Here is a 26,705-nt window from a genome sequence, read left to right on the forward strand (position 1 = left end):
GCGTTGCAAAATTTAATGGATATGTTGATTAAAACTTTTAATACTCAAAATAAGAGTTATTATTTGAAAAAATTTATTTCTTTCAATTCGTTAGTTCATTTTTATTCGATCACCCTGTATAACAAAATTTAATAACGAGAACAAACTTTCCCCCCTAATATATTAATTAAAACTAATCGGAACTCAAATACAATTCCAATTTATTTTTGGAATTTCAACAAATTTTCTAATAATATATATATTTATTTACTTAGAGGTAGCAATATTATTAATTTAATAAATCACAACGAAATTAAACTATCTAAAAAAATAATTGGTAATAATCTAGGATGGTAGAATTTAAAATGACTGCTACATCCTTTGTTCTTTTAAAATCCAGAAAATATCAGAACCAATACATCATACCAATTAGTTGTTAATAACCCAAATGTTTTTAGTTCTAGCCCTGAATGCCAATTCAAAGTAGAATTAACACTAGATTTAGATCACACTAGAATGTATCTCAAAAGATACATTCTGGCTTAGTTCTAACACTAAAACTAACACTACACCTAAAACTAGAAACATTTGGGTTTAGCCGCACGTCTCTTAAGACGGCTAAACCCGAATGTTTCTAATTCCGGGCTTAGTGAATCGAAAATTAGTGATTCATAAATATTACGGTAGATAATTAAACAATGTGTAAAATGAGTCCAAACTCGGCATATTTAGGTGTTATAATACCCAAGATACATCTATTTTTATAAAAACAAGATGGCCGAAAACAAAACACTAATAAATTGTGTCATTTATGCATATAATCGTGAATTTAATGATAAATATAGGGTGTGATACATCAAATTAGGTTAGAATTTTCTGATCTTTACAAAACTCTTATTCTTTTCGATTTTTATGAAAAGTTAAATAAATGATGGTTTTATTAAAAAAAATTAAAAATTTTCAATCTTTATGAACAATTTTTTGCAATGAATATAACCGGCGACGTATTTTGTTATAAAACATTGTGAGATATTTTGATTTTTAATTTTTTATAAAATCCAAGATGGCCGAAAATTGGTGATTCGTAAATATTACGAAAGATAACTAAAAAACGTGTAAAATGAGTACAAACTCGACATATCCAAATGGTATAACACCAGAGATATCTTTGTTTCTGTAAAATCAAGATGGCCGAAAACAAAACACTAAGCAATTATGGTTTTATGCTTTTAAAAGTGAACTTTATGATAGATATAGAGTGTGATACATCAAATTAGGTTAAAATTTCCTGATCTTTATGAAAATCTTAGGGATTTTTAATAATTTTTGAATTTTTAAATCGATTACGATTCGCACGCGTGTTAGTTCAATAAAACAATAATATACAGTAATATAGCACTGAATCAAATTTAAAATTAGAACTAACACTAGACCTAGAACTAGAAAGTTTCGGGTTTAGTCGTCTTAAGAGAAGTGCGGCTATACCCGGTTTAGTGTAAGTTCTAGCAGCAAAACTAACACTAAACCTGGAACTAGAAACATTCGGGTTGGGTTACGGTAAAGTTTATTGTAATCAGTGAACATTTCTGCGTATCACATGTTAATTTGGATATTGACGAAAAAAAAATCAAATTTGAACTGGTGGTAAACCGATGTGCTCTTAATGTGGAGCATATTTTATTTTTGTCGATATTCCATATACAGTGTGTCTCGGATAGGTGAAACGACTCTTATAAAATATAAATTTGTTTCTATATTAATTGTCATCTTTTGGGGTTCAGCCCTGCTTGGTTAAAGACTAATTATGAGCATATTTTCAAATTTTAAAAAACAAGGGTGTGTTGACACTGAAGCGAAAACTTCTTGTGTGTCAGGTATAGTACCTTTTCTATTAATGTTACTAAGATATTCTATTCAGAATGAAATGTTATGGCCATATACAAATTTTCGGAATCATCGACCTATTTTGATAAATTGTTTATTATTTTTGTCAATAGTACTTTATTAGGATTTTTTGTTTTGGGATTCAAATTATTCGGGAGAAATAAACAAACCGTTCTTGAAATGTTCGCAAAAAATTAAGTGTGTGTTCGCCCACAAAAGAAAACAGTTAATCAGTTTCATCATAATTTTTTTTTCTTAGAGTGAATACTTTCCGCTGTAAGAAATCTTTTGATTAAACGCCAAGTACTTCTTTTAATTCCAGTATTTGGAAATTTTTCACTAAATAAAGCAATAACCATATTTATCGGTTTTTCCCCGGTTCCATAACACTGAATCACGTCAACTTTTTCCTCTAATGTTAACATTGTATTTAAAAAAACAGTTTAAGTTTAGTAAATTACAGTTTGACAGATTAACAGTGACAGGAAAGCAATTTTGTTTTTTCATGACAGTCTTTGTTAAAAACAAAATTGTTTGATGTGGATTTTTTCAAAGTAGGCCAATCATTCCAAAAATTTGCATATGACCATAGTTTTTCATTCTGAACAAAACTTGTTAGTAACACTTTCACGTACTGTAAACAGAAAAGGTACTTTACCTGCCACAAAAAGCGTTTTTCTTTAACTGTCAAGGCTCACTTCTTTTTCAAAATTAGTTTTTAATCAAGCAGGGCTAAACCACAAAAAATGACAATTAATATCTAAAAAAATTTACCTTTTATAAGAGTCGTTTCACCTATCTGGGGACACACTGTAGTTTCGCGGAAAATCGCGGTTTAGTAGGATGCTGTTATTTCGAAAACGACCTGGCGGATTTCAACGCGGTTTTTACCAAAATATGTCAAATAATATCGGTTGTCGGTCGTCATAATTTTTTAAGAGAAATTTAATGGACTTCTTGTTTCTCTTTAATTTGTAATTCCATTAAATCGCTCTTAAAAAATTAGGGAGGTCTAATTTTGAAAAACTGATAACGAAACAAACGACATTATTTAGCATATTTTGGTCAAATCCGCGAGGAAATCCACCCAGCCGTTTTCGACATAACGGCGTCTTACTAAACCGTGATTTTTCGCGAAATTGTATGGAATATCGAAAAAATATATACCTATAAATATATATAAATATAATACCTATTCAAAATTAAAATTTTTTCGTACGATAGTTTTCGAGAAAAAAAATCGCAAAGTTGATAAAGTTGCAAAGTTTTTTCATTTAACTCGCTATAAAACGAAAATCGTGGATCCAAACATTTTCAAATCAACATATGTTACGTAGAAATGTTCAGTGATTACAACAAACTTTGTCGCAATTTTTTTTATCGAACGTTTGCGAAGATATCGATCTCTAAAGTGAGGAGCCTGACTTTTTGCACGGAGAGTAGGCATTTGCTAATTCAAAGTGTGAAATAGAAGTTGCCTACCCATGCGTGACGTCACGAACGGGTCATCAAGCTGTTCTTGGGATGTAGTTCTCTTAGATTCTACCGTCCTTGAATAATAATAAAATAAAAGAATAAAACTTAACAACAGTTATAATATAGTAATTAAATATTTAAATATGCCAAATTGAAAAAGTTAAAAAATAAAATAAATATCACTTAAAACATTTTCTTTTTGTTTCCAACAAATTAACACAAAAATACACATTCACACACAGAGATCGATATCACCATCTAATATACTTTTTATATTCATCATTAACAGATACACGTTTAATCGTTTCGTAACCAAGAATTATACTAAAGCTAAACGTAGCTGATTGTATGAGTCTTGCACTCAAACCTTTCGAAAACATTCTGAACCCCTCTTCGTGCCATAAATCCGACAAAGCACTTCGCATCGAACCTAAACGTTGCACTTGAAGACGAGCACGCACCACATCTAACGGATTTGTTATTATTGTTGTTGTAAAACCACCCAAAGTACCAGCAACCGTTTGAATTAATAAATGGGACACCCATGTGGGTAATATTGCATATAATTCATCTAAAAAATTAATTAAAATGATTGCTTCCTTCTTAATCCTTTTATTACCTTGATATAAATGATAAAAACCCCACCAAAGGGCTGAATTTGGGACATAAGCGGCTAAACTGGCGACATAACCACGATAAAATCCGCTGAATCCATCCACGCGAAATATTTGTTTAACCAACTCGATTGTTATTGTAAATTTACCTTGACCTACGTCTTTTATACCCAACGTGTTTAAAGCCATCTGAGCCAATTAGATAAATAAATAGATAATTGGCAAATTTTCAATGACAGGAACAATAAATAAATTAAAAACAAACTTAAAAACTTACATATACTAACCTTGTCACCTTTACTACTAATTCCCATCATCATTAAATGTTGGCTTAAAACATCGAAAGGTACGATAATGGTTTGACCCACCATTGAAGCTACACCTCCAGCAATAAGAGCTCTTACTCGTGAATCAACATGTTTTTGAGCCAATAAATGACGTACTCCTTCATAAGTTGAAATATAAAACACACCTACAAAAAAATAATAATCAATATTCACTCATAAAAGAATCAATTTGATTTACCGCTAACTATTTGTACTGAAGATACCCAAAATCCTCTATATAATCCTGCAAAACCCTCGTAACGTAAAATCTTACCGTAAGCATCAAACATGCCTAAGGAAAAAAATAAAATGTAACCTCAAAATAATTAAATTATCTACTTACCGGAATAAACAACATTATGTTTCTGTATTTGAAGTCGCGTTTTGATTAAACTCAAAGGATACAAAGCGCAACGTACCGAAAATGAGCTCAACATAGATAATGGGAAGAACTTGGTTTTGTCCATCATATCCCATTCTATGTTTTTGATGAATTGTGGCGGTGGGGACTCAACAATCGTCGACATCATAATAAAATTAAACGGGGGACCAACGCAACGAATCGAAGGGTATTGAAGGGACGAAGAAAGTACTCGTTTTTTAATTAAAGGTTAATGTTTACATCTTCCGTCTTACGGAACATACCTACAATTGACGTTTATTATTATTACTTTTTTTCGCTCGCTTAATCGGTTCCTTTTTTTGCGATTAATAATTCCAATAAGTTTACTGTAAATTTTCGTTACGTCATTTTTCACATGTGTTTATTGCAATTTCGACATGTTTATCTGTCTTTGAAGATTTTTTGAATAACTATGGACTTTGACATTGACACAAGGGAGACAATAGTGTTGCCAACATACCACAAATCTTATTATATTTTAATTTTACATTTTTATGTTAGTATTATGTTAAATGCATATTCATAATTATTTAATCGTCGGATTTTAATTATGTTGTATTTAGTTATTAAAATAAAAAATTGCGATTTATGTATAAAATTTTAAATTTATGCTGTAATATAAGTTGCATATCCAACCTTTAAAATTATTTGATCATTATTTATAAATATTACAAGAAATACTTTTAGTTGTTATTCAAAACTATTTAATATTTTCATTTACTTCAAAAAAAATCATTTTGAATTATAAAATAAACCTACTCTCCACCTTAAGCAGCTGCTTCACCCTCTGCTGGAGCTTCTGCTGGGGCTTCACCTTCGGGTGGAGCTTCCGCAGGAGCCTCTCCTTCTGCTGGAGCTTCTGCGGGTGCTTCACCCTCTGCTGGAGCTTCCGCTGGGGCTTCACCCTCTGCTGGAGCAGCTTCAGGTGCAGCTTCGGAAGGTTCAGGAGCTGCTGCACCTTCTCCATCGGTTGTAGGTGGTTCTGTTGTAGCCGTTTCAGGTTTTTCACTTAAATCTTGCGCTTGAACTTGTACCTCTTCACTTGCTGGTTCAGCTGGGCTTGGTGGAGCCGCTGTTGGTTCAGCAGGAGCATCTGCAGGTTTATCTTTAGCTGCTTCTGAAGCTTTTTCGGTGGCTTTATCTTTCGCGTCTTTCTTCGAACCAACCGGAACGAACAATCTGTATTCAGAAGGCATTTCATCTTCGCTATAAAGACGATCGGCGAAATATATCCTTCGGATGCGAACGTTTGCGTGAACTTGAATGCGCATCGTTTCCAAGTAAAGAGTACCATAAGCTCGGCGAGTGAAATCGGCCAAATTAAATTGGATTTGATTCCAACCACAACTTAATCCAATTGGCATCGTCGTGCAAAAGGGACGAACTTTCGTCGTCGACTGAAAATTTGACACTCTAAATCTTCGATGCATATCCTTATCATCTGTTAATTAATAGATATTTGGATTTAAATTGAAAAAAAAGAAATAAATGGTATTAAATAATAAATAAACCTAAGATTTGTATCTCAAAACTGAAATATTTCTTCATGTTTTTGACGATCATTACTAAAAATGGTAATCTGATCGCAAGTGAGGCTCTTGGTTTTATCGGGCATGTTATGTAAGTTGTTGCAACGTTGGTTCCTGATATTTCTAGAACTAGAGATTTGACTTCATCGTCGACTACACGTCTGATGTGACCATTTTTTACCTGAAATAAAAATGTTCTTAAATCTCATTCATTGGTAAAAAGAAGTATTAATGGGCGCATTGAGAGAAAAATGTCTCCCGGCATACACCATCCGGAATACTAAAAGGTAGAAAATGCTCCTTTTGCATTATTAAAGTCGTCTATTCCCCCGAAAAAGATCGATACCAGACCGTATTCCCCAAATTTTTCACCCTCACCTCTTCAACCGAAATCAAATATTTATTATAATCATTTTTTTAACGTTTTCAACACTTTATATTTTATACTTTATTATAAACTTGAAAATTAGTCTCGTAAGTTGGAGTAAAACCTCGATACAAGGGAATTTGTTAGAACGGATATAACATTTTTCATTGAACTAAAACTAGAACTAACACTAGATCTAGAACTGGAAAGTTTCGGGTTTAGCCGTGCGTCTTCAGACGCACGGCTACGAGACGTTTTAATTATTACTCAGCATTGATTAACTTAACACAACGGTATAGATAGCTGCCAGACGTTGTGTTGATTCAAATGATTCAATTAACAGACTTTTGGCTATAACAAACACTTTTTCGCCCATATTAATCCCTTATATCGAGATTTTACTGTATTTGACTTTTATTTGAAAAACTTACTTGTTTGTCCCAAATATTTAATGGACTAGAGCCGATACTATAAAAAACCGTGATAAAACCACTTTGGAATGCGTTCGCAAACATTCCGCACAACCCAAAAAGATTGAAATATTTTTTTGATGGGTGTCAATTTGTTTAAAATTTGATTTAAATTAAATTCTTGTCAAATTATATAATCAGTTTATTAATTCACTATTCTTACATGATTTAAATAAATCTAACTATCCATAATTTTCATTAATCTTCGTTCCTCTTTATCGGTGAATGTAATTTTTTCTTCTGCACTTGGTTTCGAAAAAATGTACTGGCAAAATTCTCTGTGAAGTCTAACGCCGTCTAAAGCTAAAGCTTGAAGCATTTCTTGAGCGGCCACTTCGCTAATGAACTGTCTTCTTTGCTCTTTACGAGCGTTTAAATATCTTATTCGACAAACAACCCTACTAAGATAGGAATAAAGATTAAATTGAATTTTAAAGGAAAAATGCTTACTATGCAAGAGTTAAATGAGTGTAACTAGCAAAAATGCTTGAATCCGATTTGGTCATTTTAAAATACGTCTTTTTCTTCTTCTTTTCCCCACCCATAGATGATGGTCTTCCTGAAAGCTCCAGTTGCGACATTATTAAATGTTGTAAGTTAGAAGCGAACGGTTTTTCAACAACTGATTAATTTTGACTTAGAGAATTTTATTTGGTCGGTACGTTGCTAAGTAACCCACGAAATATTTCATTGTCAGCCAAATAACATCGCGTTACATAAAAGAATACTACGAAATTAGATACAGACTAATCGATGGAATAGTTGGAATTCTTTTTCGCAAATTAGTTGAGGGGAAATTTCCAAATTTTTTCTTCATTAAATATTTATTTCATTTTCTATATTTAATAATAACTAAGACGATCCTAAAAGATTTAAAAATTAGAAATAGTTAATATATTAATATAAATTGTTATTTCAGTTTTGGGTTTGATTCCCCCTCTGCTCCGTAACCCCTCTCTTTCGAAATGTCGTGTTGTTTTGGGATTTCTCTCCGGCCATACATCGCTTTCCTCGTACTATGTGCGGTCGACTGTGAGTCATTTTCTTTTACTTGTCATCTTGCGAAGGATTAACTGTTAGCAATAGTGAGTTACGCAATTGTAGGGAGGCTCTTGTAGCAGGTTCTCATTAATAAGGTAGATTAAACCTCAATATTAGCATCAAAGTCAACATTCTCGCTTTCTTCTCCGTCAACACGTTGTTTAGAAAAGCGTTGCTCTTCTACTATTTTTGTGGCATTAGTTTCTTTCTTACTTCAGTTGCTTCAATTAATCCATAATTGTCTGCCATCTGTTACATTTAAAGAAAATGTGTTTGGTATTGTCTAGAAGAGATCGTTCAACATGCCTATATAGTGTAGGTATTTTTGGAATTGTCTGTGTCCCGAGAGGAATTTGAATCAACTTGGCTAAATGTCATAAATTTAATAAGAATTGGAAGATGTCAAAACGAAGGAAAAACGAAGAAAAAGAGAGGAGTATTCAATATGAATTAAAAAAAAATTCGTATTCAAATAGGCGTTTGGCCAAACTATAAACCAATATTGTAGCACTTTCATGTTTTTTGCTGTTATGCTGCTTTAATTGTTGGATGCAGATTTAAAAGTCCTATTCAGCTAAGTATTTCAGCGTTTTATTGTTTACTATGTTTACAATATTTTTTCCTGTAATATAATACATGTACACACCCTCTAACCTCCTCCTCCATCTCCACACCCTCGGCTCCTCTCCCCAATTTAGTAGCTAAGTAAAAAATGACCATTTTGGTGTTTATGGCGTTTTGTCTTGGCAGTGTTGAAATAAAAAAGGAGATAAGGTATTGTGTGCAAATTACCATTCACTACTCTGCTGATTTCCAGCTTGTACCGGTTGAAGACTTAAAGACACACATTTTATCAAAATAAAAAAGAACCTCTCATTCAGGTAGGACCACAATAGAGGATAATATTGATGAGGCTGCTCTTTTAACTTTACAAGTGCCATATCTTATCGAACGCCTGTGAGGTATCTCCGTGTACAATAACTCTTTGTTGCATCTCTCGTAGTTCCTACAATTCTATGAACCTGTACTATTGTTCCATGTGGTTTTCTGAAGCCAAATTGGTAATTTGGTGTTATGCGAATAAGAGATGTCTAAAGTTTGATCAGCAGCATTCTTTCAAACATCTTACTTACGTCACCTCTTTAGGATCTTTATCAGGTTTTGGAACTTTTCTGTCCACTATTGAATTTAGGCCTCGTCAAAACATTTCCAGTATTCCTTATTGTGGCCCGTTGCTCGTTTATGCGCCTTCGATAGCCCTTCCAGAATTTTCTTCGTCCACCAACCTTCCTTTAACCTAGCCACATCTCCATTTTAGATTTGTGCCGTTCTTCATCTCACTTCTTCGTTATGGATCTAATCTCTCAGGGCTAGCCGCAACATGAATCAATTCTGCATCGTATTAGTTGCATTTTTTAACAGGTGTGTTGTAAGTCTCAATGTTTCATCCCTGAATGTTTATTTCTCCAATCTAAATTTTTGAATGCATCTTCTAAAACAATTTTGAAAACATTTCGTTTCCCTTCGCCACCTATTATTTGTCTCCTATGAGGTTGGATGACTCCCTTATGTGACTTGCCCATTTTGGAAACGTTGCAGAAAAAGACTATGAACCCAAATTGAATAGATTGCTGTTTAGCTACTAAATCACTAACTTTTGTTTCTTGATTAATCACTAGATGACGTAACTAAATGGTACCTTATGATTGAATAGATCAAGTGTAATTGCTAGGTATTATAACAAAGAAATTAATAATAATAATAAATCGATTTGATGTAATAAAATTTTGAAGTTTAACTAGGACCCTGTAAATATAAAAGTAATCTATGTGAAAATATTAGTATACATTCTGGAAGCGTCGAAAGTTATGCAATTGTGGCGTCGTTTTAGATAGATGCCGGGGTAAAGAGGGGTGATACGGACGCCATATTTAGCGTAGTTTCGGGCGTCGTCGGGCGTCGCCGTCGTTCCAAGCGCACGCCGTCGATGCGCGGGACCACAACAGATCAAGCCGCCGAAGAGGTTGGGCTTCCGTATCTGGAGTGCGTAGTCGCGAAGTGACTGACTGAACCGGCTGAAACCGTAATCGTACTGCTGAAAACGAAAAAAAAACCCACAGACAAATTCTTTGCGTGTGTGAAATGACGATTCGAATTGGAATTTTTTGAAAGGAAAAAAAAGTCGTGTCGCGGTGTTTCTAAATTTCTAAGAAAAAGAATTAGAGACGTCTAAGGAATTCGTTTTTGAAAAAATTTGTTTTTACTTAAATTTTATTTTGTTGAATAGTTAAAGTGTTGAAGTGCGTTTTGGTTTTCTTTTTTGTTTAGGGTGGTGTCGTGTTTATTAAAAATTATCCGGGTCGGTACGGATTTTCTATTTACATGTGGATCCTCTTCCGGAGGGTTTTATTGATTTTACCGGACATTATCGCGTGCTCTACCCGAATAGTCTGGGGTCTTTCTGGCTCGTGCGCCGGCTCGATTGGCGCACGCAACCTTTGTTGACGTTCAACCTATTCGCCCTCTGCATGTAGCGGAAAAAGAATTCGCCCGAATTCAACCTCCCTTAATAAAAACGAACAAAAATTTACAACAAACACAAAGTTTCACAGAAACAATATGAGGGAGTTGTTTATATTGGCCTTTTGGGCTTTCAGTATATTAACCGTTTCAGCGGAAACTGTCTCGGTGATTCCCCACGATGCTCATCCAGGATATAGCGTTAAAATGTTCCAAACGAACGATACCACAAATTATAAACTTATGGAAACGGGATTTAATCAATTCTTTACCATGCTTCAAGACGGCTCGGTGATGACCATCTCCGATTTAACACCTTTGGTCAATAGACCTATCGATCTTATGATTTTGGCTGAAAATTCTAATCATTCCACAACCACCCATCTACTTCAATTATACGTTTTGGATCGAAAAAATATGGTCACCTTTAAAATTGATCCATCGGAAATTTCAGGTTTGTTTATTTATTATTTCATGAATCATCATTGCTTGTGTATAAATCGGGTTTAAAATATCCGGGTGGTTTGTTTTGACATCGATGAAACTTTGTAAACTTCTTAACGCGAAGAATTCTTGAAGTTAACTCTGTTGCAATCTTTTCAAAACAAGTTTGCAATTACAGTATAACCTCAATATAATGGATCGTTCTAATGTTAGAGTTAGTTCCAGCTTTAGTTGCTATTCAGCATCAGATTTTTGTATATTTTTCATTGAACTAAAACTAGAACTAACACTAAACCTAGAACTAGAAACATTTGGGTTTAGCCAAACGTCTCTTAAGACGGCTAAACCCAAATGTTTTTAGCTCCAGGTTTAGTGTCAGCTTTGCTGTTAGAACTAAAACTAGAACTAACACTAGACCTAGAACTAGAAACATTCGAAACTTTCTAGTTCTAGGTCTAGTGTTAGTTCTAGTTTTAATTGTGACTCAATACTAGGTTGTTGCATATTTTTATTGAACTAATACCTGTGCGAATCATAATCGATTTAATAAAAAAAATTAGTTAAAAAAAATCAAAAATATTGAAATTTATTAAAAATCCATAATATTTTCGTAAAGATCAGGAAATTTTAACGTAATTTGATGTATCACACTCTATATCTATCATAAAGTTCACTTTTAAAAGCATAAAACCATAATTGTTTAGTGTTTTGTTTTCGGCCATCTTGATATTACAAAAACAAAGATATCATGGATATGTAGGGTGTTATACCATTTGGATATGTCGAGTTTATACTCATTTTACACGTTTTTTAGTTATCTATCGTAATATTTACGAATCATTAATTTTCGGCCATCTTGGATTTTAAAAAAATTAAAAATCAAAATATCTCGGAATGTTTTATAGCAAAATACACCGCGTTTACGTTCATTGCAAAAGATTATTCATGAAGATTTAAAATATTTAATTTCCTTTTAATTAAAACAACAACATTCACTTAATTTTTCATAAAAATTAAAAAGAATAAGATTTTCGTAAAGATCAGAAAATTCTAACCTAATTTGATGTATCACACCCTATATTTATCATTTAATTCACCATTATATACATAAATGACACAATTTGTTAGTGTTTTGTTTTCGGCCATCTTGTTTTTATAAAAATAGATTTATCTTGGGTATTACAACACCTAAATATGCCGAGTTTGGACTCGTTTTACACATTATTTAATTATCTACCGTAATATTTACGAATCACTAATTTTCGGCCATCTTGGATTTTATCAAAAACGTCAAAATCAAAATATATCGTAATTTCACAACAAAGTACGTCGCATTTAGATTCATTTAAAAAAATGTGTTCGTAAAGTTTAAAAACATTTAATTTTATTTAATTAAAACAACAACATTAATTAAATCTTACATAAACATCAAAAAGTATAAGACTTTCGTAAAAATCAGAAAATTCTAACCTAATTTGATGTATCCCACCCTATATTTATCATTTAATTCACGATTATATGCATAAATGACACAATTTATTAGTGTTTTGTTTTCGGCCATCTTGTTTTTATAAAAAATGTAAAAATCGAAATATCTCAGGAAGCTTAATAGCAAAATAGGTCGTGTTTGGACTCATTTTAAAGGATTTTTCATGACGATTAAGAATATCACTAAATTAACGCATCCCGTCCTAATTTGCTTCCATTAAAGTTATTGATATATTATTTTTTTTTAATTTTCAGGTCATATACAAGAAAATTCTCCAAGAAAAACTCGCGTAAGTGGCCTTCCGATGCTTCAAGCGACAACAGGAGCAAATCTCCCCATAGCTTATAGCATAATCGGTGGAAACACAAATTTGGCTTTCGAACTTCAAAATAGTGCGACTTTAGAAGTTGCACCTAACATAACCGCAACGGATTTCGCCGGGGTTTATATAGTTTCTTCTCAGCCGATCGATAAAGAAGATTTAGACAGATACGTTTTGACAATCGAAGCGTCCGATCCAAGTGGAATCAATAAAGCAATCACGAATGTTGTTGTTGAAGTCGATGATGAAAACGATAATAGTCCGGTTTTTACCCAAAAAATTTATAGGTTCGTTATGGGGGAAGATCCGGATAATGTAACACTTTGGAAACGATTTTCATCAATAGGAAAAGTTGAAGCGACCGATGCAGATGGCGATAAAATTGCTTATAGATTAGCAACACCCTCTAATTACATCGTAATTGTTCCGCAAACCGGCGATCTTCTTTTAACGGAAGAACCAGAAGAAGAACTCGATTTAGAACTTGTCGTTGAAGCTCACGATTTAAGAACACCGAGTAGAACTACACCGAGACCTGCACAAGTTTTGTTTCATTATCGGCCGCAAGCTAAAGTTTTAGATTTAGATCTTCAACCTTTAGAAGAAGAACACGATTTAAAAAGAGTTAAAAGAAGAGTTACAAGAGCTGTACGTCCCACGAAAAGAATAGAGTTTACAGAACTTGATGGAGATTCCGAAGGTCGAAGTGTTTTTCAATTAGAAAAAGAAACGGAAAGAGAAACATTTAAGATTAGAGATGAAAACGCTTGGGTTACCGTTGAACCAAACGGTTCAGTTCGCGTGAAGAAGAAGTGGGATTATGAAGAGTTAGGACCAGAAAAAACTATTGACTTTTGGGTCACCATAACTAACGCTGAAAAAGGCGGTAAGTATTACTCATTTTTTATTCATTTTAACAAAGAATTGCTTTTTGGGGATAAATAATTTGTATTAACATCAAATGAATACGTTATTATCGGTACAATTTAAATGTAAAGGATAACAAGTTCGAGCGCTTTAGCAAAATCCTAGCTTGAATAAATATATTCGATATTGAGTTCCTCCTTGCTCGTCTACCGGCTCCACTGCAATCAGAAAGCAATTTCTTGTGTCAATGCAACTCATCAAGTTTGATCCCGAAGGATTTTCAATGCATTCGCATCTAAATTCATTTCACTTCCTTTATATTTTGCTTCATCACCGTCGCGACTTTAATTTCATATTTTCGAAATAATTTGAAATTTCTTTTCCTTGATGGGTTGCGTTTCGTTTAAGACGTTCCCAAGTCGCTTAACAACAACGTCTCAATCGGGATCGTTAATCTCAATTAGGGGGCTCACGCAGTTCGGATGAGCGAATTAAGTTCCCCGTCGTCGACGGTGGCGTCTTGTTTCGCATTCATGAGCGTGTTAAATAGATCCCGGAGACGTGCTCTGTTGTGAATATCAAAGAGGTATTTCGATATTTGCCGCCAATATGAGGAAATATTAAATTGTAAACAACAATTTTGATAAAATATAATCTAAGTAATTTTTCTATTATAATTTGTGGTGTTTAATTTTTGTGCCATCCTTAATTGGTACTTCGTCGTAGATCAAATAAGTTTTAATAAAGCAATTAAGGTAATTGTTAGTACAACTTCGAGCACTGCTTCATTTTAACCGAACCTTGAACTTGATGGGAGATTAATGTTGACCCATTCAAAGTTTTCTTTTCATGTTCAGGTCTTAATTTGAACTTTATATTTGTGGCAACCTCAACAACCATTTATTTTTTTGTAACGAACTCTTTTATTTCAAGGAAATTATCCACAATTTGTTTATAAAATGCTATTTCAAGCTAGTTCATACAAATTGTTTGGAATTGAGAAATGCAACTTTTTGGTGTTATAGAAGAATGCTTGAGGTTGGATCACACCAAATTTAAAGTTTCTAGGTTGAACGGTTACTTTATAAAAAAATTGATAAATTGCCTGTTAGATTTTGACGTTTTTTCGAACAGGAAGTTAAGAAAAAATATTTTTCTCCGTAACCACTAAGAATTGAGAAATAAAACTTTCTGGCATTATAGAGGAATGTTTGAGGTTGGGTTATACCAAATTTAAAGTTTCCAGGTTGAACAGTTACTTTATAAAAAAATTGATAAATTGTCTGTTAGATTTTGACGTTTTTTTGAATATGAAGTTAAGAAAAAATATTTTTCTCCGTAACTACTAAGAATTGAGAAATAAAACTTTTTGACGTTATTGAAGAATATTTGAGGTTAGTTTATACCAAATTTAAAGTTTCCAGGTTGAACGTTTTTTTTTTATAAAAAAACTTTTAAATCGCCAATTAGAACTGGACTTCTTTTGAAACGATATAAAAGAAAAATATTTTTCTCCGTAACGACTAAGAATTGAGAAATGAAACTTTTTGGCGTTATAGAAGAATGCTTGAGGTTGGGTTATATCAAATTTAAAGTTTCCAGATTGAACGGTTTTTTTTATAAAAAACTTGATAAATTGCCTGTTAGATTTTGACGTTTTTTTGAACATGAAGTTAAAAAAAAATATTTTTTTCCGTAACCACTAAGAATTGAGGAATGAAACTTTTTGGCGTTATAGAGGAATGTTTGAGGTTAGTTTATATCAAATTTAAAGTTTCCAAGTTGAACGGTTACTTTATAAAAAAATTGATAAATTGCTTGTTAGATTTTGACGTTTTTCTAACATGAAGTTAAGAAAAAATATTTTTCTCCGTAACCACTAAGAATTGAGGAATGAACCTTTTGGCGTTATAGAAGAATGTTTGAGGTTAGTTTATACCAAATTTAAAGTTTCCAAGTTGAACGGTTACTTTATAAAAAAATTGATAAATTGCCTGTTAGATTTTGATGTTTTTTCGAACATGAAGTAAAGAAAAAATATTTTTCTCCGTAACGACTAAGAATTGAGAAATGAAACTTTTTGACGTTATAGAAGAATGTTTGAGGTTGGGTTATACCAAATTTAAAGTTTCCAGATTGAACGGTTTTTTTTATAAAAAACTTGATAAATTGCCTGTTAGATTTTGACGTTTTTTTGAACATGAAGTTAAGAAAAAATATTTTTTTCCGTAACCACTAAGAATTGAGGAATGAAACTTTTTGGCGTTATAGAGGAATGTTTGAGGTTGGGTTATACCAAATTTAAAGTTTCCAGGTTGAACAGGTACTTTATAAAAAAATTGATAAATTGTCTGTTAGATTTTGACGTTTTTTTGAATATGAAGTTAAGAAAAAATATTTTTCTCCGTAACGGCTAAGAATTGAGAAATAAAACTTTTTGACGTTATTGAAGAATATTTGAGGTTAGTTTATACCAAATTTAAGGTTTCCAGGTTGAACGGTTTTTTTTATAAAAAAACTTTTAAATCGCCAATTAGAACTTGACTTCTTTTGAAACGATATAAAAGGAAAATATTTTTCTCCGTAACGACTAAGAATTGAGAAATGAAACTTTTTGGCGTTATAGAAGAATGCTTGAGGTTGGATCACACCAAATTGAAAGTTTCTAGGTTGAACAGTTACTTTATAAAAAAAAATGATAAATTGTCTGTTAGATTTTGACGTTTTTTTGAAATGAAGTTAAGAAAAAATATTTTTTTCCGTAACCACTAAGAATTGAGGAATGAAACTTTTTGGCGTTATAGAAGAATGTTTGAGGTTAGTTTATACCAAATTTAAAGTTTCCAAGTTGAACGGTTACTTTATAAAAAAACTGATAAATTGCCTGTTAGATTTGGACGTTTTTTCGAACATGAAGTAAAGAAAAAATATTTTTCTCCGTAACGACTAAGAATTGAGAAATAAAACTTTTTGACGTTATTGAAGAATATTTGAGGTTAGTTTATACCAAATTTAAGGTTTCCAGGTTGAACGTTTTTTTTATAAAAAAACTTTTAAATCGCCAATTAGAACTTGACTTCTTTTGAAACGATATAAAAGAAAAATATTTTTCTCCGTAACGACTAAGAATTGAGGAATGAAACTTTTTGGCGTTATAGAAGAATGTTTGAGGTTGGGTTATACCAAATTTAAAGTTTCCAGGTTGAACGGTTACTTTATAAAAAAAATTTTAAATTTATTGTTAGATTTTTGACGTTTTTTCGAACATGAAGTAAAGAAAAAATATTTTTCTCCGTAACGACTAAGAATTGAGAAATGAAACTTTTTCACGTTATAGAAGAATGTTTGAGGTTCGGTTATACCAAATTTAAAGTTTCCAGGTTTAACAGTTTTCTTTATAAAATTTTTTTTAAATCGCCAGTTAGAATTTGATGTTTTTTGAAAACAAAGTTTTTTTCTTCAAAACTATTCAGAATTGAAAAATGAAACTATTAGGCATTATAAAGAAATGTTTAAGATTTCGTTGTACCAAACAGTACCAAATTTAAAGTTTTCTGCACATTTTTTTTTATAAAAATGTTTTATGTTTGTCAATTTTTTTCGATTAGGTATATTAAAAAAAATCATTAGAACATTGCAAGAAAAACATTTTCACATAAAACTTTTGGTTTTCATCTAAATAATTCATAAGCTTTAATTCACACTTTAATTTATCGCTTTGCGCGGTTACCATTGATTTCAAAAATTCATATAAAACCGATTTTTGAAAATACTTTCATGAAACTTTCACGAAATATCAAACATTTTATTAGCTTTTCAGTGAAATTGGGCGTTTTTAAAATAACAACTTTTAAACCTTCACCTGCATATGAAGCCACTGTTCTCATAAATTATATGCTGTTTGTTTTGACTGCGGGATCTATTTCGGTTAGAGAAAACGTTAACATTAGAAATAATCACGCAGGTTTGAAATGTATTTGTTGAATATAGAAATAAATTGTGTAAGAATCGTTTTTTTTTTCAATTGATTATTGTTGTTTGTAGTAATTTCCTGTGAGCAAACGTTTGTTCGAAGGTTTTAACCGAGCCAGTATTCACACAAAGTTCATAGTTTCGGTCCATCGCGTCGAACAAATACCACTCGAAGCGTAGGTCTGCGTCCGATCGAGCTTCGGCAGCCCTAAAAATAGGACAGATGCATCCGCGTTCGGTCTTTCCCCTTTTGTATGCCCCTTTTGCTATAAACACCCCCAACGTCTACTTTTCAATTGTAATTCAAGGTCACGCTTTCGGGGTTTCACCCCACAAAGGTGATTAATTTCTAATATTACTCATACACTAACGAACATTGACACATTTTTTGTTTCACATAAAGCTCAAAATGATTCTTTTTTGTGTTAACATTAAACAAAGTCGAGCAATGTCAGACGGTTCGCGTATCATATTACCTTTACTATACTCGTGTGGTACAAACGAATATAGTGCGCAATAATTATGAACGGATGCAGTCAATGAGGACATATGCCAAGCATATGCACGTAGTTGCCCATATTTGAAGTGAAGAGACCAGGTCGGGAACCCTTTAAGTATTTATTTTGCTTCGTTATTTGGAGGGAAATCGCTTCTAGTGGGTTTCTGTTCAAGTGGGCGCTTAGTTAAATAAACCTGTCTCTTTTGAAACGTCTCACCAAGCTTAAAATGACACGTTCTTCATAAAATTGACACGGTTCGCATAAACTCTTAATAATTTAATTAATAATTAAGATATCTCGCGAGATAAAACAACAATTATTTTCCTTGCTCCATTATAACAAACACAGCGCCCTTGCACGGTTTATTGATCGTCTTAAGAACGAAGAGATTCCTAACGATAAGCGTTGGCGGTGGGGAATACCGTATACGTAGAGGAATTTCTCGGGCACACGAGCCATTCTCGTTTTAAAAGTAAAATAAACCTCTATTCAAGCCGTACTAATGTATTCATAAACGCCGCTTGCTATTCATGAATTTCGATTTTAAGGAGATTAAGTGGCCAGCCATCGACACGCGAACGTTATATTGCTACTACCACTAACAGAGTTAAGTTCATCTCACTTTCTTTTTAACAAAAACTGCATCTGAAAAGTTTCGAATATGAAAACAGAAAGAACTTCCAATACAAGAAAAGTTGCGATAATTATTCACATATCAATAATTAATGAAACCGATTACCAGGAAGTTATTTAGAACGAATTGAAATGGAAATAACGATTAATATGATGATAGTGTAGGCTTACGCAAATAATTTGGGTTCATTAATTAAATGTCATTAGTCAAACTAATTTATTTGCATAAATAATTTCGTTGGAAATGATTGTTTCAATAATCAACAAAGTTTGTTACTTTTAATTGAATAACTTTGTTGAACAATCTCTTTTTAAACGAAACTTAATTACAAGCATTAATCGAATATAAATATTATTGATACATTAATAGGCTAGTTTTAATTAAGGCGGAATTCGGGAAAAGAACTAATAATTTCGTACGTTTCGTTTCAAATCAAACAAAACCTGAAAGTTTCCATTAATGAAATTCGGTTTAATCCGCGAAAGCTCGACCCCGGGGTCCGGGCGGACTAATTTAACAACTTCGCGGACAGCATTTTCCCCTCATTGTTTTCAGCTTTAATTAAATTTCCACTACGGGAGTGCGAGGTACGCTATCTCTGCACTTTAGCGACGACGCGATTCAAATTTCTCATCTACGTGCGTAATGCGCTTCAGGTCTCTTTCAAATATTCATAAAATTCGAATTTACAATAATCCGTTAACTCGGAATGCTTCGCAAATATTTATTTAATTTCGTTTACAACGTACAAAAAATAATCGTTTTTTGAAAAGCGTTCTCAATTTGTTTATGGGAGTTAGAAAACGAATTGTGAATTAAATTAAAAAGGTGCGATACCATCAAATAGTATTTTTATTTATGAATTAAGTTGTATTTTTACCTTTACGTTTAAGCGATTCGAAAAGTTACTTGTCACCTTTTTTTTGTGTTGGTTGTATATAAAATTGGAAAAACTAAATTTGGGGTATTTATTTAGAATTCACAAACGATTTTAATGGTCAAATTCGTTTTTTGATATCTCGATTACTTCTTGAGAAATCAATTATTAAACTTAACCTAAAAAGATTAGTCATTTTCATTGAGACTTCGTTTAGAGTTGTTTTCAAAATTAGTTTTCTAAGTTATGTATGAAATTGAAATAACCAAATTTGGAGTATTTCCTCAAAATTCTTCAATAATTTTAATGGTAGAAACCGCTTTTTGATATCTCGATTAGTTTCAGAGAAATCAATTTTTAAAGTTAACCTAAAAAAATTAGTCATTTTCATTGAAACTTCGTTTAGGGTTGTTTTCAAAATTGGTTTTCTAGGTTATGTATGAAATTGGAATAACCAAATTCGGAGTATTTATTCAAAATTCTTCAATAATTTTGATGGTAGAAACCGTTTTTTGATATCTCGATTAGTTTTTGAGAAATCAATTTTTAAAGTTAACCTAAAAAAATTAGTCGTATTCATTGAGACTTCGTTTAGGGTTGTTTTCAAAATTGGTTTTCTAGGTTATGTATAAAATTGGAATAACCAAATTCGGAGTACTTATTCAAAATTCTTCAATAATTTTAATGGTAGAAACCGCTTTTTGATATCTCGATTAGTTTCAGAGAAATCAATTTTTAAAATTAACCTAAGAAAGTTAACCATTTTCATTGAGAGTTATTTTAGACTTGTTTTCAAAATTAGTTTTCTAGGTTATGTATGAAATTGGAATAACCAAATTCGGAGTACTTATTCAAAATTCTTCAATAATTTTAATGGTAGAAACCGCTTTTTGATATCTCGATTAGTTTCAGAGAAATCAATTTTTAAAATTAACCTAAGAAAGTTAACCATTTTCATTGAGAGTTATTTTAGACTTGTTTTCAAAATTAGTTTTCTAAGTTATGTATGAAATTGGAATAACCAAATTTGGAGTATTTACTCAAAATTCCTCAATAATTTTGATGGTAGAAACCGTTTTTTGATATCTCGATTAGTTTTTGAAAAATGAATTTTTAAAGTTAACCTAAAAAAATTAGTCATTTTCATTGAGACTTCGTTTAGAGTTGTTTTCAAAATTAGTTTTCTAAGTTATGTATGAAATTGGAATAACCAAATTTGGAGTATTTACTCAAAATTCCTCAATAATTTTGATGGTAGAAACCGTTTTTTGATATCTCGATTAGTTTTTGAGAAATCAATTTTTAAAGTTAACCTAAAAAAATTAGTCATTTTCATTGAAACTTCGTTTAGAGTTGTTTTCAAAATTAGTTTTCTAGGTTATGTATGAAATTGGAATAACCAAATTCGGAGTATTTATTCAAAATTCTTCAATAATTTTAATGGTAGAAACCGCTTTTTGATATCTCGATTAGTTTCAGAGAAATCAATTTTTAAAATTAACCTAAGAAAGTTAACCATTTTCATTGAGAGTTATTTTAGACTTGTTTTCAAAATTAGTTTTCTAGGTTATGTATGAAATTGGAATAACCAAATTTGGAGTATTTACTCAAAATTCCTCAATAATTTTGATGGTTTGACCGTTTTTTGATATCTCGATTAGTTTTTGAGAAATCAATTTTTAAAGTTAACCTAAAAAAATTTTTCCTTTTTCATTGAGACTTCGTTTAGGGTTGTTTTCAAAATTGGTTTTCTAGGTTATGTATGAAATTGGAATAACCAAATTCGGAGTATTTACTCAAAATTCCTCAATAATTTTAATGGTAGAAACCGTTTTTTGATATCTTGATTAGTTTTTGAAAAATCAGTTTTTAAAGCAAACCTAACAAAAATACTCATTTTTATTGATAGTTTATCTAACCGTAAGTGTAATAACTCTATTTATGTATTTTATATCAAATATCAATTTTTTTTAAACACCAACTCTTAAAGCAATAAACGAAGCTTGAAATTTATTATCAAAACTAAACCATATATTCAAGTGTCGTCAAACCATTCTGTAGGTACTAATTTAAGTTTATTAACGTTTTTATTCATGGTTATATCTTTAAACGTAACATTTAAAAATAAAAATTCTCTAACAACTGGATCGTAAATATCAAACAAAGATAAACGAAGGGGAAAAATAGAAGGATGGAGCGAGATCGACAAACCTAACGCATTTGCTTTCGTCCAAAAATACGTCAACTGGCGTTTCCAGTTCGCAGGTTTACATCCACACAGGATTTTCAAACGGTTCCCTCGTCGTCGGTTTCGTTTTTTTAACCCCCACACTAAACGCGGCAGTTATTTACTACCGGATTTTTCGTTTGTTATTGTTGTCAAAAATCACGTTCCATTTTTCAAAACATCTTTTTACCTTTTTCATTAATTTTCTTTCGTATTCTTGTTACAAAAATAAACTGAATTAAGTATCCATTTTAATATTAAAGGCATCAAACATTTTCATTCAAAACGGAATTTCAATAAACATCGGCATGCTTTCATGTGGGCACGTGTGTGTGTGGGTTCCGTGTGTGTGAATGGTTCGCCTTTGAAAAAGCACAATGCGTACCCTGATTGGATTTTTCACTAAACAAATTTCAAGCGTAAAAACAAATTTGTTCAATGTGATAATAATGGGGACAATTAAGATCGTTACTGATGTTCATGACTGGTCAAAATGTTTCATTCATATCGGAACAAAGATTATAAACTTTCGAAATTAATTTAATCAGATTTTATTATTTTCACATTTACAAGAAGAGGGGTTTAAATCATCTACTCAAAGCGATTACATTCTACCTGAAACTACTAGCTAGGATTTAAGGATCAACTTGAAGAGAATCCGGGTAGTAAAATATTCTTCTCCCACACCAAAGTCCCAGCATCTTGAACTTATGGGTTCGCCTCGTTAGATTTATGGATACCGAAGTCCGTCGAGGGGGAGGGTTTTCGATCGATGCTAATTGCTGTCTCGTTTAACGACTACGAAGTTGAGTGACAGCGTTAGTACAGTCTGAGCGGAGTGAGGTAATCAAATTATTAATTGAGATTTAAACTGGTGGCAGGCTTCGTTATCTAAACGTAATTTAACTAAATACTGTACAACCTCGATATAACGGACATTGTCTATTCCATGATCATAGATAAATTCAGGGTATTCGGAAACATTTGGGTTTAGCCATCTTAAGAGACGTACGGCTAAACCCGAATGTTTTTAGCCTAAAAAAATTAGCTATTTTTATTGAGACTTCTTTTGGAGTTGTTTTCAAAATTTGTTTTCTAGGTTATATATGAAATTGGAATAACCAAATTTGGAGTATTTACTCAAAATTCCTCAATAATTTTAATGGTAGAAACCGTTTTTTGATATCTCGATTAGTTTTTGAGAAATCCGTTTTTAAAGTTAACCTAAAAAATTAGTAATTTTCATTGAGACTTTTTTTAGAGTTATTTTCAAAATTTATTTTCTTGGTTATGTATGAAATTGAAGTAACCAAATTTGGTGCATTTACTCAAAATTCCTTAATAATTCTAATGGTAGAAAGCGCTTTTTCATATCTCGATTAGTTTCAGAGAAATCAATTTTTAAAGTTAACCTAAAAAAATTAGTCATTTTCATTGAGACTTCGTTTAGAGTTGTTTTCTAGGTTATGTATGAAATTGAAATAACCAAATTTGGAGCATTTACTCAAAATTCGTCAATAATTTTAATGGTAGAAACCGTTTTTTGATATCTCGATTAGTTTCAGAGAAATCAATTTTTAAAATTAACCTAAGAAAGAGTACCATTTTCATTGGGAGTTATTTTAGACTTGTTTTCAAAATTAGTTTTCTAGGTTATGTATGAAATTGGAATAACCAAATTTGGAGTATTTACGCAAAATTCCTCAATAATTTTAATGGTAGAAACCATTTTTTGATATCTCGATTAGTTTTTGAGAAATCCGTTTTTAAAGTTAACCTAAAAAATTAGTAATTTTCATTGAGACTTTTTTTAGAGTTATTTTCAAAATTTATTTTCTAGGTTATGTATGCAATTGAAGTAACCAAATTTGGTGCATTTACTCAAAATTCCTTAATAATTTTAATGGTAGAAACCGTTTTTTGATATCTCGATTAGTTTCAGAGAAATCAATTTTTAAAATTAACCTAAGAAAGTTAACCATTTTCATTGAGAGTTATTTTAGACTTGTTTTCAAAATTAGTTTTCTAGGTTTTGTATGAAATTGGAATAACCAAATTTGGAGTACTTACTCAAAATTCATCAATAATTTTAACGGTAGAAACCGTTTTTTGATATCTCTATTATTTTTTGAGAAATCCATTTTTAAAGTTAACCTAAAAAATTAGTCATTTACATTGAGACTTCGTTTAGAGCTGTTTTCAAAATTAGTTTTCTAGGTTATGTATGAAATTGAAATAACCAAATTTGGAGCATTTACTCAATATTCGTCAATAATTTTAATGGTAGAAGCCGTTTTTTGATATCTCGTTTAGTTTTTCATAAATCAATTTTTAAAGTTAACCTTAAAAAATTAGTCATTTACATTGAGACTTTTGGTTTAGAGCTGTTTTCAAAATTTGTTTCCTAGGTTATGTATCAAAATGGAATAACCAAATTTGGAGTATTTATTCAAAATTCTTCAATAATTTTAATGGTGAAAACCGTTTTTTGATATCTCGATTAGTTTTTGAGAAGTTAATTTTTAAAGTTAACCTAAAAAAATTAGTCATTTTCATTGATACTTCGTTTAGAGTTGTTTTCAAAATTGGTTATCTAAGAAATTGGAATAATCAAATTTGGAGTATTTACGCAAAATTCCTCAATAATTTTAATGGTAGAAACCATTTTTTGATATCTCGATTAGTTTTTGAGAAATCCGTTTTTAAAGTTAACCTAAAAAATTAGTAATTTTCATTGAGACTTTTTTTAGAGTTATTTTCAAAATTTATTTTCTTGGTTATGTATGAAATTGAAGTAACCAAATTTGGTGCATTTACTCAAAATTCCTCAATAATTTTAATGGTAGAAACCGTTTTTTGATATCTCGATTAGTTTCAGAGAAATCAATTTTTAAAATTAACCTAAGAAAGTTAACCATTTTCATTGAGAGTTATTTTTGACTTGTTTTCAAAATTAGTTTTCTAGGTTATGTATGAAATTGGAATAACCAAATTTGGAGTACTTACTCAAAATTCCTCAATAATTTTAATGGTAGAAACCGTTTTTTGATATCTCTATTATTTTTTGAGAAATCCATTTTTAAAGTTAACCTAAAAAAATTAGTCATTTTCATTGAGACTTCGTTTAGAGTTGTTTTTTAGGTTATGTATGAAATTGAAATAACCAAATTTGGAGCATTTACTGAAAATTCGTCAATAATTTTAATGGTAGAAGCCGTTTTTTGATATCTCGTTTACTTTTTCAGAAATCAATTTTTAAAGTTAACCTTAAAAAATTAGTCATTTACATTGAGACTTTTGGTTTAGACCTGTTTTCAAAATTTGTTTTCTAGGTTATGTATCAAAATGGAATAACCAAATTTGGAGTATTTATTCAAAATTCCTCAATAATTTTAATGGTGAAAACCGTTTTTTGATATCACGATTAGTTTTTGAGAAATCTACCGTTTTTAGTATAAATATCAGAATATAATTAAAATTTTACTGAATTTCACAAGTTCTAGTGTTAGCTCTAGTTTTAATTCTGTTCGAATTTGTGTACATAATAATTTTTTATTCAATCGAGGTTTTCTGTAGTTGTTATTTTAGTTGAATGAGGTTAATTTTTTTTTAAACTCAGTTTGTAGTCGCTTGTCCATGACCGTCGTAAGATATATATCACGACCTGGAATAGGTCTTTCCCATCTTTATTTCCAAGGGACTTTCGGGTTAAACGTGAATTATGGTCGGTTTGGTCGCACCCGGATTTGCATAAAACGACTGAAGGAAATCCCAGTTGGACTTATCCCGTAAGGTCGTGATTTTATCCCTCCAACGGGATGAAGTTCTTGAGGAACATCGAACAATTTATTAACGCAAACCACTTCACTTCGTCAGCAAAATCTCGACCTTCATTCAAAAGAACAACTGCCATTCTCTTATTTATTCCTCTTTATATTTCTTTTTGAAAAACCCTTTCGATTTCAAAGATTTTTATCTTACATCCTCACATTCACCTTCTTCCTGTTTTGATGAATCTCAAAGATTTTCACAAAGATATCCAAAGAATTTTGATGAAAAGATTTTTTTAAAGCACCATAAATGAATCATTCGGTTCGAATGCACGTCGTTGATAGCAAAAAGCGTCGGGGACGTCGCAATTTGTTTCGTAGCGAGTTTTAGTATTCCGAGTTAAATTCGATGTCTTTTTGCTTCTGTCAGCAGTGGTCGTAGCGTGTGGCGGATATATCAGAATTACCGACCATTGTGTTGTCCCCTTATTCTTGTACCGAGCTACAAATTCACACTAATATCGAGCGTTTGTAATTGCGTTAGCGTTTTAATTAAAATTTGAAACTCGTTAAGTTTAGTTTGCGCGCCAGCTGCTGAAACTGTCATAAACACCGTTTTCTACAAGAATATTATAAATTATTTGTAACGAGTTTTATTTTCCGTTCTCTTTGAAAATAGCGTAACATGTTATGTCCGGAAGAGGAAATTCCTGAAATGCCACGGCCAGATTTCCTATCGATTATCGGTTGAAAGAGAGGAATGCTGCGATCGGGAATGTGAGACTAACAGCCGTTCCGTGTTGACACCGCTCCAATAATATTAACATGAACATGCGAACTACATCTTATACTACAGAGCTTCATTCTTACCAAGGTGATAATTAAATCGCTTTAAGACGTAAACTTTAGTACAGAATCCATAAGGGCAGTCCAGATTCAACCGGATGTTTACTCATTCCCCTACCGGTCTATATGTGTAATTAAAGTCAACGTA

At 31.6% G+C, this 26,705-nt stretch overlaps 4 protein-coding genes across 14 annotated transcripts in view; 1 reads left to right on the forward strand and 3 right to left on the reverse strand.

The window, feature by feature from the left end:
• Positions 1 to 56: 56 nt before the first annotated feature.
• Positions 57 to 5,110, reverse strand: LOC111415020 (solute carrier family 25 member 44). The gene is made up of 5 exons (XM_023046515.2): positions 4,623 to 5,110; positions 4,479 to 4,571; positions 4,241 to 4,425; positions 3,959 to 4,142; positions 57 to 3,910 (listed from the first exon to the last, which is right to left on the reverse strand). Exons 1-5 carry the CDS (start codon positions 4,807 to 4,809, stop codon positions 3,591 to 3,593), a joined length of 969 nt encoding a protein of 322 aa, XP_022902283.1. The 5' UTR covers positions 4,810 to 5,110; the 3' UTR covers positions 57 to 3,590.
• A 242-nt stretch (positions 5,111 to 5,352) lies between these two features.
• LOC111415029 (cilia- and flagella-associated protein 20-like) lies at positions 5,353 to 7,134 on the reverse strand. Its single transcript, XM_023046523.2, has 3 exons — positions 7,010 to 7,134; positions 6,194 to 6,392; positions 5,353 to 6,123 (listed from the first exon to the last, which is right to left on the reverse strand). The coding sequence occupies exons 1-3, from the start codon at positions 7,091 to 7,093 to the stop codon at positions 5,450 to 5,452; spliced, it is 957 nt and encodes a 318-aa protein (XP_022902291.2). The 5' UTR covers positions 7,094 to 7,134; the 3' UTR covers positions 5,353 to 5,449.
• A 41-nt stretch (positions 7,135 to 7,175) lies between these two features.
• On the reverse strand, positions 7,176 to 7,786 carry LOC111415039 (uncharacterized). The gene is made up of 2 exons (XM_023046534.2): positions 7,499 to 7,786; positions 7,176 to 7,449 (listed from the first exon to the last, which is right to left on the reverse strand). The coding sequence occupies exons 1-2, from the start codon at positions 7,627 to 7,629 to the stop codon at positions 7,227 to 7,229; spliced, it is 354 nt and encodes a 117-aa protein (XP_022902302.1). The 5' UTR covers positions 7,630 to 7,786; the 3' UTR covers positions 7,176 to 7,226.
• A 2,308-nt stretch (positions 7,787 to 10,094) lies between these two features.
• LOC111414968 (neural cadherin) overlaps positions 10,095 to 26,705 on the forward strand; it is a 286,762-nt gene continuing 270,151 nt past the window's right edge. For all 11 annotated transcript variants that reach the window (XM_071197078.1, XM_071197082.1, XM_071197080.1 and 8 more), the window contains exons 1-2: positions 10,095 to 11,063; positions 12,797 to 13,750. In XM_071197078.1, coding sequence (XP_071053179.1) covers positions 10,709 to 11,063; positions 12,797 to 13,750 — 1,309 coding nt within the window. In that variant the 5' untranslated portion in view covers positions 10,095 to 10,708. The remainder of the gene's footprint in view (positions 11,064 to 12,796; positions 13,751 to 26,705) is intronic.

This window comes from Onthophagus taurus, chromosome 6 (assembly GCF_036711975.1).
Source record: "Onthophagus taurus isolate NC chromosome 6, IU_Otau_3.0, whole genome shotgun sequence".
NCBI lineage: Eukaryota > Metazoa > Arthropoda > Insecta > Coleoptera > Scarabaeidae > Onthophagus > Onthophagus taurus.